Raw genomic sequence first — 12,726 nt, forward strand, 5'->3', positions numbered from 1 at the left:
TTTTAAAACCACTTTTTAGATTAGGAACAAAACAGCATTAAGAAGACTGTGGTGAAGCAAAGTGCTCATCTGATATACCTACTGGGAATTGCTATGGTTTGAATGTGTTCCCTCCAAAATACCAATGTGATAGTATTAAGAGGTAGGGCCTTTAAGAGGTGATGAGGTCACGAGGTCTCCTTCCTTGTGAATGGGATTAGGCACCTTCTATAAAAGGGCTTGAGGCCAGGCACGGTGGCTCATGCTTGTAATCCCGGCATTTTGGGAGGCTGAGGCCGCCAGATCACCCGAGGTCAGGAGTTCAAGACCAGCCTGGCCAACATGATGAAACCTCATCTTTCCTAAAAATACAAAAATTAGCTGAGTGTGGTGGTGCACACCTGTAATCCCAGCTACTTGGGAGGCTGAGGCAGGAGAATCCCTTGAATCCAGGAGGAGGAGGTTGCAGTGACCATGCCACTGCATTCCAACATGGGAACAGAACGCGACTCCATCAAATAAATAAATAACAAATAAATGGGCTTGAGGGAGTGAGTTTGCCCCTTTTTGCCTTCCTGCCAGTTGCCCTGTTGAGAACACAGTGTTTAAGGTGCCCTCTTGGAAGCAGAGAGCAGGCCTCACCACAGGCTGGCACCTTGATCTTGGACTTCCCAGCCTCCAGAACTGTGTGAAATAAATTTCTGTTCTTTAAAAATTACTGAGACTTGGCCGGGCGTGGTGGCTCATACCTGTAATCCCAGCACTTTGGGAGGCCAAGGCGGGTGGATCACGAGATCAGGAGATCGAGACCATCCTGGCTAACACGGTGAAACCCCGTCTCTACTAAAAATACAAAAAATTAGCCGGGCGTGGTGGCGGGCGCCTGTAGTCCCAGCTACTCAGGAGGCTGAGGCAGGAGAATGGCGTGAACCCGGGGGGCGGAGCTTGCAGAGAGCAGAGATTGCACCACTGCACTCCAGCCTGGGCAACATAGCGAGACTCTGTCTCAAAAAAAAAAGAAAAGAAAAAAAAGAAATTACTGAGGCTCAGATATTTTGTTGTAGCAGCACAAAACGGACTGAGAGACAGGAACTAACTTCTGTGGGGAGAATTTGGCAGTGCCTGTTGTAATAAAAAAGTCACAGATCCTTTGAGATGGCAATTCCACTTTTATGGAAACAACCCTCAGGTCCATCAATAGGGACGTAATTAAATCAGTCTACAACAGTGAGACAGCAGAGTATCATGCGGACAATAAAAGGAACAATTTAGTTATTACTTTGGGTTTTCAGTGTGTTGATGTAATCAGTGCTGCAGTGGCTTCAGAGTGATCTACAGTTGTTTCCAAGGTGTGTGTGTGTGTGTGTGTGTGTATATAATTTTTTTTTTTAATAGAGTCTCATTTTGTCACCCAGGCTGGAGTGCAGTGGTGCAGTTGCAGCTCACTGCAGCCTCTGCCTCCTGGGTTCAAGCAATTCTCCTGCCTCAGCCTCCTGAGTAGCTGGGACTACAGGTGTGCACCACCACACGCAGCTAATTTTTGTATTTTTAGTAGAGATGGAGTTTCACCATGTTGGCCAGGCTGGTCTTGAACTCCTGACCTCAAGCAATCCACTTGCCTTGGCCTCCCAAAGCCAAGACACATTTTTAAATGAAAAAAATGCAAGATGGAAAATAAAATTTTGTTTTAAATAAAGGAAAAAGGAAGGGAAGGAGAAAAGGAGGGAACATGTATATTGCATAGATTTAGTCTGGAAGGACACCAAAACGTGCTTGCCTTGGGGAGAGTGTCTGGATCGGATGGGAGGGAGACTAAGGTCTTATCTCTGTCCTTTTGGACCTTTTGAGTTTTGGACCACATTTACACATAATCTAAAATTAAGTAATTTTAAGACTAAGTGAATGTGTTCACTATAAAAAAGGAAATATAATGGATTTTAAAATCACTTACAAAAATATTAATGTATGTAATTATATCACTGATAATTCTTTTTCATTTAACTATATGTGAACATTTTGCCATGTCTTTAAAAAATATTCACAAACATCATTTTAATGCCTGAATGGTATTTCATTTAGATATAAATTAGTTAAGTATGTATATATTAATAATTCTCCATTGTCCATTTGGGACATTTGACACATCCATTTAGGAACTCATTTTGGTGTCTTTAGTTTCCTGCTATTATAAATAATACTGTGGGCCAGGCGCAGTGACTCAGGCCTGTAATCCCAACATTTTGGAAGTCCGAGGCAGGAGGATAACTTGAGCCCAGGAGTTTGAGACCACGAGTTTGAGACCACCTTGGTTAACATAATGAGATTCCCATCTCTGAAAAAAAATGAACCAGGCATGGTATGCTGCCCAGGAGGCTGAGGCAACAGGATCGCTTAAGTCCAGGAAGTTGAGGCTGCAGTGAGCCATGATTGTACCACTGCAGTCCAGCCTGCGTGACACAGCAAGACCCTGCCTCAAAAAAAATAATAATAATAATACTATGATGAACATTTGTGTACATCTATCTTCATGTAGATCTTGGATTATTTTCTTAGAATAGATTATTATAAACTGATTTAGTAGCTCAAAGATATGTAAAAAGATGAGGTTTCTGGATACACACTGTCAAGTCACTGCCCAAGGAGGTCTTGGAAGTTTACACTCTCATTAACAGGGTTTGAGAATGACCATTTTCTGACATGATTTCCAACTCTGAGGATTCTTTATTTCCCCATTTGCTGTTGTCTTTAAAGATGAGAGGGTGAGTGACGAATATAAATGTGGGAGAAAAATTAAATTATATGTTTGTGCTTTGGATTGGAGAGCTCTCCAGAGCCATCTTTGGAGTTGCTGTTCCCTGAGGGTATACGGTAGCCAGAGCATGTTGGCCTAGTTGATGTTTTCTAGGATTGGTCTTTGAGTGTGGCATTTGCTGTCTCTGTGTCCTGAGGGCCAGTGTCCTGCACTGGGCAGCTTGTAACATCAGATGGCATTGTGAGATCAAAGCCCCAGGAGCCATTCCAGCAGAAAGCTGGCCTTTCAGATGGAGCCTGTAACTCCATCCCATGGTGTCAGGTCCTAGTACAAGAACACCTGCACAGCACTTCACGATGCATGGAGGCCCTTCTCAACAGTCCCAAGAAGGAACTGCTGCTCCTCCCCACAGAGGAGGGGTGGACAGCAGGGGAGAAGAGGGATAGGTACAAACTCCCTCTCCTTCAGAGAGTGAAATCCAGCGAGTGTGCATGGAGCGCCTGCTCTTTACCAGGTGCTGGATGAGAATCAGGAAATGGAGCAGCCAGAGCCTGTTGGCTCAGCTGCCAGGATTAGGTTTCAGCTGCACATGGGAAAAATCCAGACCAAATTCCTGTTCCCGTGGAGCTGACATTCTAACTGAGGAAGAGCCGAGAACTCGGAGGCTCCGGGAGCCAGTGTGGCCTGCTCGGGGTTTGTCACTTTCCAGAGCAGCAGGTTTCAGGTGGGGCTGAGGCCCTTCTGAGCTGTGGCTTATACCGGCCTCACTCGCCTCAGAGGGCAGCTGTGGCCACTGCGTGCGTGATGTGTGTGAAAACACAGGCACCTGGGCCATAATAGCTTTTGTTATTGTAGGAATTTTTGGCATCATTTTTATCCTCTGTTATTACTGTTATCATAAGCCATTTCCCTGTCCTTAAGCACTGAGCGGTTTCCCCAGAGAGAGAGGGCAGGAGTGAACCTTCGTGACCTACAGAAAGAGCCACCTCTGGAACTTCCGGGAATTCTGTTAGCCAAGGAGGAGCCAGAGCGTGACTAGGGCAGCACTCAAGGCTGCTAGGAAGATAGGCAGGGCGCGCCATCTGCTGCAGCCGGGGGGAATTGCCATGGACAGTGTCCTGGCCCTCCTCTATTTTACACAGGGGAAACGAAGGCCCAAAGAAAGGCAGGGTCTTGCCCAGGGTTAGGTGGCAAAGCTTGGGTTTAAGGTCACGCGTCTCATTCTTTGCTTTTTCTACCATAGGACACCTCCCACCTCCCTGTCTCACCTGTCTGATCTTTGAGGGCCCCTAATTCATTCTTTAGCTAAGTTTCTTCTGAGCTAGGTGTTGTGGGCGATGTGGGCCCAGCCCTCCTTAGTGATCCTCTCTCTTTCTCTCTCTCTCTCTCTCTCTCTCACACACACACACACACACACACACACACACACACACCCTTGCAGCACTTACTGGCTCCGTCTCACCCTGGGTGCCTTCTGGGCACTTCTGCCAATGTCAGCAACCTTCTAAAAGCATTGCACAATAATTTGGGTTTATGAAAACTTCAACCATTGAAAAAATATAGACTTAGAAAACGAAAGTTCCCCTTACTCACAAAGAACCACAGTTGACAGGGTTGATACATGTTTTTTTTCATATGTCTGCTATCTTTCCCCACAGGAACTGGGTTTTATTTTACGTGTTGTTTTGCAACCTCTGTTTTTCAGTTGTCAGTTTATCTCAGACGTTGTCCTATGTCAGTACAGGCCCATCTGGCACATTTCTTACTTTATTATTTTTTTTTTTTTACTGACATGTCATTGTATATATTTGTGGGGTACAACTTGATGTTTTGTTACATATATGTTGTATAATAATCAAATCAGGGCAGTTAGCATATCCATCATCTCATGCATTTATTTATTTCTGATGAGAATATTCAAAAGTCTGTCTAGTTATTTTGTAATATAGAATGCCTTTTTTTTTTTTTTTTTTTGAGACGGAGTCTCGCTCTGTCTTGCCCAGCGTGGAATGCAGTGGCGTGATCTCAGCTCACGGCAATCTCTGCCTCATGGGTTCAAGCAATTCTCCTGTCTCAGCCTCTAGAGTAACTGGGACTACAGGCGTATGCCACCACATCCGGCTAATTTTGTATTTTTAGTAGAGGTGAGGGTTCACCATGTTGGCCAGGCTAGTCTCAAACTCCTGACGTCAGGTGATCTACCTGCCTCGGCCTCCCAAAGTGCTGGGATTGTAGGCGTGAGCCACCACACCCGGCCTAGAATGCCTTACTGTTAACCACCACCTTACTGTGCAGCAGAACAGGAACTTACTGCTCCTATCTAAGTGTAACTATGTACCTGTTGACCAGCTTTCCATCCTTTCCTCTCCTCTCCCCTCCCTAGTCTCTGGTAATCATTGTTCTATTCTCTCCTATGATATCGACCTTTTTTTTTTTTTTTTTTTTTTTTGACAGTTTTGCTCTGTCGCCCAGGCTAGAGTGCAGTGGCGCGATCTCGGCTCACTGCAAGCTCCGCCTCCCGGGTTCGCCATTCTCCTGCCTCAGCCTCCCAAGTAGCTGGAACTACAGGCGCCCGCCACCACGCCCAGTTAATTTTTTTTTTTTTTTTTGTATTTTTAGTAGAGACGGGGGTTTCACCGGGTTAGGCCAGGATGGTCTCGATATCCTGACCTCGTGATCCACCTGTCTCGGCCTCCCAAAGTGCTGGGATTACAGGCGTGAGCCACCGTGCCCAGCCAATATCAACTTTGGTTTTTTAAGATTCCACGTATGCGTAAAATCATGCAGTATTTATCTCTCTGTGTCTGGCTTATTTCACTTCACATTATGTCCTCCAGGTTTATCCATGTTGTCCCAAAGAACAAGATTTCATTTTTTTTTTTTATGGCTGAATGGTATTCCTTTGTGTATATATACATTTTCTGTATCCATTCAATCATGTTGGACATTTGGGTTGATTCCATATCTTGGCTATTATAAATAGTGCTGCAGTAAACATAGGAGGTCAGATGTCTTCTTGACATACTAATGGCAGTTCTTTGGATGTATACCTAGTAGTGGGATTGTTTGGTCATATGGTACTGTTGTTAATTTTCTCAGGAACCCTCCATGCTGTTTTCCATAGTGGCTGTCTGGCACATTTTTTTTAAAATAAATACTTCATAATTCATGCAATGCCTAACCTCCTGGTGGACATTTGGGTGGTTTCCTATAGGCTGCTATTACTGACCAGGTGCAGTAAACATCCTCACACTATAGAAAACATTGGGCATTTGCCAGAGTGGGTCTAGAACTAGGATTTGCTGGGTGGGCCCACCCCACTGGACTATGAACTCCTAAAGTCAGGCCAGTGCTTAGACCACCCCTCCCACTTACTAATTCAGGTCTGCGAGGTAGCCAGAGTCCATGCAATGACTGCTATCTAATTGCCTTCAGAAAACCATAGGTGCTCAATGAGAGACACTAGTATCCCCTTCGCAAATTAACCTTTTGTTAATATAGTAGCAGTACTTCTTGTTGCCAAGAGTACATAAATGGACAATCTTGTGTGCTACCGGTGGGAATATAAATAAAAACAGTGCTGACTTTATAAGTCTTTCTGCCAATTTTTTGTCATTATAAATACCACTGTGCCATTTGGGAAGGCAACTGGGAAATGTGTCAAAAATCTAAAAATTATTTCACCCTTCCCTTTAGCCCAGCAATTCTGCTTCTAGAGATATACTCTCAGGAAACAATTAGGGATGGGCACAGAGACTTTCATAAAGGCCCAGTGCTGTGTGTGGCGGTAGAAAACTGGGAAGTACCTCTGTGTTCATTTCTGGAGGCCTCATCCTAGAGTAAATCATGGCCCATCCAAGGATGCTGGCACAACATGTATGTGGAGGGAGCCTTAGTGACATGTTCTAAAGCGTCCCAAAGAGTAGACTACATAACAACATAAGGTGTGGTCCCAAATCATTTCTAAATGTATGTGGCTCTTCTTTATATATGTGGCGCTCTTCTCTTCTCTCTCTAGACTGTGTCACCAAGCACCAGGGCTGTGAACTGCTATCTCTGTAGTAAGAACTACTAATTTCATATCTTTCCTCTCCACTCCACCTCTCTTCTGAGCTCCAGCTTCCTGGTTCCATGTCCTTACACTACCTCTCCCCTTGGAGGGCTCACAGGCAGCTCAAAGTTACCCGATACGCCAAATAGGACTTTATGCCCCCAAATATTCCTCCTTTGTTCTTCCACATGTCAGCAAACCATACTTCTGTCCACCTACTTATTCACACCAGAAACCTAAATTACCTGTCAGTCCGACACTACTTCTTCTTGGTTTGATTTCCAAGTTACATCTAGAATCCTTCCCACTGCCACCCTCTTCCACCCACCATCTCGGCACCTGAACTTTGCAGGAGCCTCCTAACTTGCCCCTTCCCGGCACTGCTCTGCCAGACACCAGAGTCATCTTTGAAAACGCATGACTGCTCCTTCATGACCTGGCCTAAAGCCCCTCAGGAACCAAGTTCCAGATGTGGTCTGGCTCCTGCCTACCTCAGCAGTGTCCTCGGTTTCATTGTCCCTCTTTCGCCATACTCCTGCCTACTGGCTCTTTCTGTCCTTCCAAGCCCCCATGCCTCCCTCCCTCAGAGCCTTCACACGTGCTGTTCCCCTCTCTGTAATGCTCTTCCCCTCACTCTTCGTCTACGTGACGCCTCATCATCGTCGGTTCTCAGGTAAAATGTCACTTGGTGACCCCCAGCCTCGATCAGGTCCTAGTGATCACTCCAGCATCCTGCATTCTCCCTTGAAGCCCTGAGCACCAAGGCTATGACTTAGGTATGAGGTGACTTTATGTCACCTGTGGTAGATGGTAAGCTCTGCCACCTGTGGTGGATGGTAAGTTCTGTGAGGCCAGGGACCACAGCCAATTTGTTCATGGCGGTATCTGCAGTATATAACCAGTGCCTGGCATGTGGTATTGATAAATGTGTGTACATGTTTGTCAATAAGTTTGTTTAAAGAAAAGTCTGAGCCCATGTTCTTTAAAATGTTGATGGTGGTTGTCTGGGTATGGAATTATGGGTGACTTGTTGTGTTCTTTGTACTTTCCTGTGCTTTTTGCTTTGTTTTCAGTAAGAGGCAATAACTGTCATTTTGACAGAAGCCACAGTGCTGGGGAACTGGAGCTGTGCTCTCTGCAGAGTGCATCTGGACTTACCTCTGCCCCCTTGCCTCCTGTCCCTGTCCCCGCAGGCCTGAGGAGCGATGCGACAGGCATGATGGAGGTCGAGTCCTCCTACTCAGACTTCATCTCCTGTGACCGGACAGGCCGTCGGAATGCGCTCCCTGACATCCAGGGAGACTCGGAAGCTGTGAGCGTGAGGAAGCTGGCTGGAGACATGGGCGAGCTGGCACTCGAGGGGGCAGGTTAGAGCCAGCAGGTCCTCGGCACTCCTGCATGTCAGAGGCTCTCTGCCGGGCCCCAGGCTGGCCTCCAAGTCCTAGACTGCCCACACTTTCTTAGAGAAGAAACCGCATTTAAATCAGCCCTGCCCCATGGGCAGTGGCAGAGTCCAGCAGTCTCTAGGTTGGAAGATGTTCGAATCTCAGGCCCCAAGGACTCTTCTGGCCGGGCCTCCAGGCCTTCCTGTCCTCCTGCCCCCCAATCCACCCATAAGTCTTGTCAGTTCTCCTCCAAGATACATCCCAGGTCCCTCCACCTCTCGCTATCGCCACAGTCATGCCTGGCTTTGGCCACTCACAGCTCTCACCTGGCTGACTATAGTGGCCGGCTTCCCTGGGCTCCCTACACCCATCTCCGCCCTTCCTGTTCAGCACTATGCAGCAGCCAGCAGACCTCGTTTAAACCATTCTGTCCATTATGCTTCTGCCAAAAAAAAAAAATCCCCCAGTGGCTTCACTGAGTGAAGCTAAGCTTGTCACATTGCCCTGGGGCAGTCCTGCTGTAGGCCAGACCCTGCCCGAGTCTCACTCAATGCCACTCCTCTCCCTGCCACCTTCCAGCCACATCTACCTTTGGTCTGTTTCTAGTCAAGCCTCTCCAAGGGGCCTTCTCTGACTGCTAGATCACCCTTCCCCAATCACATGACCCTCATCACTCTCTGACAAGGTCTCATGGGTCTAAATGTGAGTGCCAGGAGGGCAGAGGCCTTGCGTTCTGTTTGGCACACAGCAGGTGCTTGGGAACCACAGACCCAATGACAAAAGGAAACAGCATCCACCCACCCAAGTACTGGCTGGAACACCCCCACCCCCTCCATCCCCCCAGAGAACCCCTTGGCTTAAGTCCATGGTCAGCCTGGGAATTTCCTTGGGAAGCTTCCCTGACCCCTGCACGGCTGAGGCCTTTCCCTCCTGTTCTCACAGCGCCACAGAGGCCGTGTGTGCAGCACAGCCGTCAGGCTGCATCTGTCTCCCCATGGGCTGTCCTTGGAGGGCCACAGCCCTGCCCCTCCCTGGGTAGCCCTAGTCTTCTTGCCCCTCACTGGCCAAAAGTGAATTAAAAGTACAGAACAGAGAAGACTTTGCAGGGGCATGGACCCAGCCCTCTCATGTTATAGATGGACAAACTGAGGCCCAGAGAAGTTGGGGGGCTTGCTCCGGGCCATCCAGGGAGTTAACATAGAATCTGGCCGCCTTTAGAGAGAGCCCCCGGCACCCTGTCGACGGAATCCCACCCCACAGGCCTTCCCTGTCCCATGATCTGTTCATCCTCCTCTGTCACGTGGCCCAGGCAGAACTTCCACGGGCTCACCTTGCTCCTCTCCAGCCTCAACTCTCATCCCCTCGCCAGCTGTAGTAAAGTACTTTGATTGCTCAGAAGCCCCCGTGGGCCTTCACACGCCGCACCACTGTTTGCTTCTCCCCTTGCCTGGCTGGGTTCTCTTCATTCTTAGAGACCCAGGCATCTGCTCAGCTGAGAAGCCTTCCCTGACTGCAGTGCCCCTCCCAGACGGGGGAGGCACCTCTTCTCCCTGCTGCCTCCACGAGCCCACTGAGCATCGTGGTCCTGCTCTAGACTGAGCTTCTCCTGCACAGGCTCTGTGTCTTGTGCCCTCGGTGCCTGGTGGCGTCTGGCACATGATGGAGGTGCCAAATCAATGGCTGTTCATTGACCAACTGAATGACCAGCATGTCCAGCTGCCACACTGGGCACTCTGCCCTGGGCTCTCTCTCAAGGCTTCTGTATCCTCACCCTCAGCTCTGGTGAGCTCTGTTCTCTCTCTCTCTCCCTCAGCAGTTGTAGCTGCTGGCCCATGTGCCCAGGCCCTCCGAACACCTGTTTTCCCTGACTCAGATTCCCTAAAGTGTGGGTCCTCTGGCTACGTGACATTCACCTGCCAGGGTGACTGACATTTAAAAAAGGGACCTGAGGAAAGAACAGTGCTCACTGAAAGAAACAAAAACACTCATGGTGGTGTCCAGGCAAGCGTGACTGGCCAAGGAACCTTCCAGGAAGCCCACAGTGAGCAGTTGTGTTTCCACAGGCGGGGCTGTGGGCCAGGCCCAGTCCAGCAGACTCCCCAAGGCAGGGGGAGTACAGAGTTCCAGGCACCACCCCGCTGGGAGTAAGAGCAGGCTTTCTAGGCAGCTTGCTCGGGATAGGGTCCCAAGCTACCACCCACTTCCTGGCTTGCTGCAGGGGCACAGGAAGCAGTGCCGATGTCAGGCCTCTATAAACCTTCAGGAATGCTGCTTATTGGAAGAGGTTACATTTAGTAGAAGGGGTACTAGCCTTGGTGGCAGGCAGGGCTCTTCACCCTTGATCCAGGCAAATCAGCTCACCTCACTGGGCCTCGGTTTTCTCGTGCATCTCATGACCCTAGTTACACCTCCATGTTACTGTGTGCATTGCACAAGAAAGTGCCCGTCCATCTGCAGACCCTGGAGCTTGCTATAGGGTGGTGCTTCTCCTGGTTCTGTGAAGGGCTTCGCCTGAAGGATAAAAAGGTGTGGTCTGGTTGGGCTGGATTTGAACTCAGGCCCTCAGTGAGCTTGTAGGGCACATAGTGACATTGCACAGTGTCACTGGGGTTTAAGAATGTACCACCTATTGAGCTCTGCCCACATGCCAGGCCCCACGTGGGGCACCTTACGGAAAGACACCCGTTTATCATGCAGCCTGAGGAGGAAGGCACGGAGACTGGGGCCTGGACGTGAGTTTGGCAGCCCTCACCCTGCACTGCTGGCACAGTTGGTGGCGGGGCTGCCTGTCCCACCTTGCACAGGGGCTCAAGGGAAGCTGACAGGAGACCTGGCGTGTATCCTGACTCCCTGGGTGAGGGGCTCCACCTCTGTGAGCCTGCTGCTGCCTCACCCCACCAAGATGTCTGGCAGGATGGAGTTGGGGAGGAGGAGGCACAACACATATCCCATGCTGCACGGTTGGCACCCACAGGCCCGGATGCAGGCCACACCCTGGCACTCCCTGAGCTGGCCTGGTGCAGTGCCTTTTACTGTCTTAGAAGAACATTGGCCGGGCACAGTGGCTCACACCTATAATCCCAGCACTTTAGGAGGCCGAGGCAGGCGGATCACCTGAGGTCAGGAGTTCGAGACCAGCCTGGCCAACGTGGTGAAACCCCGTCTCTACTAAATATACAAAAATTAGCCGGACATGGTGGTGGGCGCCTGTAATCCCAGCTACTTGGGAGGCTGAGGCAGGAGAACTGCTTGAACCTGGGAGGTGGGCGTTGCAGTGAGCTGAGATTGTGCCAGTGCACTCCAGCCTGGGTGACAGAAGAAGACCCCATCCCCCCCAAAAAAGAAAAATACAGCTGCCGTTTGCTGAGCACCTGTGACACACTGGGGACTTAACATCTGGCCTCTCCCTCTGGGGAACCTGCACAAATAAAACGACCTTCAAGAGCCCTTCACTTGATGCTTTAAGCACCCATCCATAATGGCCCTTAATTGACTCTTAATTATACTAACACCATGTGCAGTTCCATGTAAAAGGATGTTACAGACCAGGCTGAAGTCCCCTTGGCCACCACCACCTCAATCCAGTTTGTCTTGTTCCCCAGGGCATATCCACTGCTATCAGTTTGGCTGGGCCCTTTCACACCTCCCTCTGTGCTTTACTGTGTGTGTATGTGCCCAAGAAAAACCTCTTTCTCTCCTCTCCAGAAGGACAGGCGGAGGGAAGCGCCCCAGACAAGGAAGCTGGCAGCCAGCCCCAGAGCAGCGATGGGACCACCTCATCTTGAGTCTGACCTTGTCCAAGAAGGCTGGACGAGAGACCTTCTGTCCCCTCCCAGAGGGGGAACCCTGGCACTGGCCCAGCAGCCTCTTCTCTGAGCCCCATGTCCCAGATAAACCAGGCCAGACTGAGAAGGCTCCCCAGAGGCCTCTGTGGCCTCCACTCCGGGAAAGCCCTCTGCCCACACCCACAGGCTCCACATTCCCACCACCTTCTCACCGTGCCCAGGTACACTTTCAAGACACTGTAACCACAAGATGTTATTTATTGAGCTGGCGCCGGGACTTGGGCGGGGCCCTGCCCTGCAGTGAGCAGCCCACGCAGGAACGCTCCTCTTGCGAGCGGCCCGAGCAGGAACCCTGTCCCAACACCAACACCTCCTCTCCAGCCCAATCTTCCGGGTCAAGACCTGCTTGTCCCTTTTTTAGAAAACACTTTTAAACTTTGTAAAAATTTTAAACCTTTTTTCAGCAGAGACGGAGAGAGCTGACAATCCACATTTTTTAAGCCATTTTAGCTAAACTCTCATTGTGCACTCTGAGGTTCCCTCATGGAGCTCCACAGATCCATTTTTAGGGAAGGGATTTTGGCTCAAAATGATCTGACCACCTCTACCCTTTCCACCAGGATAAGTGACACCTAGGACCCAGGAAATAAATGCTGATGATTTGTGCGACTGGCTTAAGATTATTTCTCCTTAACGCAGCAAAAACGGGTTGGGCCTTATTTTCCCCAAGTCCACAATTAGCCAGACCTGCCCCAGGTTCCCAGAGCATACGGT

General features: G+C 49.4%; 1 protein-coding gene across 7 annotated transcripts in view; it reads left to right on the forward strand.

Moving 5' to 3' along the window:
- The window catches only part of PKIG (cAMP-dependent protein kinase inhibitor gamma), a 103,705-nt gene extending 91,087 nt beyond the window's left edge, over positions 1 to 12,618 (forward strand). For all 7 annotated transcript variants that reach the window (XM_031934708.1, XM_023227855.2, XM_023227852.2 and 4 more), the window contains 2 exons: positions 7,976 to 8,149; positions 11,873 to 12,618. In XM_031934708.1, coding sequence (XP_031790568.1) covers positions 7,999 to 8,149; positions 11,873 to 11,952 — 231 coding nt within the window. In that variant the 5' untranslated portion in view covers positions 7,976 to 7,998 and the 3' untranslated portion in view covers positions 11,953 to 12,618. The remainder of the gene's footprint in view (positions 1 to 7,975; positions 8,150 to 11,872) is intronic.
- The last annotated feature ends 108 nt before the right edge of the window (positions 12,619 to 12,726 follow it).

Source organism: Piliocolobus tephrosceles, chromosome 20 (assembly GCF_002776525.5).
Source record: "Piliocolobus tephrosceles isolate RC106 chromosome 20, ASM277652v3, whole genome shotgun sequence".
NCBI lineage: Eukaryota > Metazoa > Chordata > Mammalia > Primates > Cercopithecidae > Piliocolobus > Piliocolobus tephrosceles.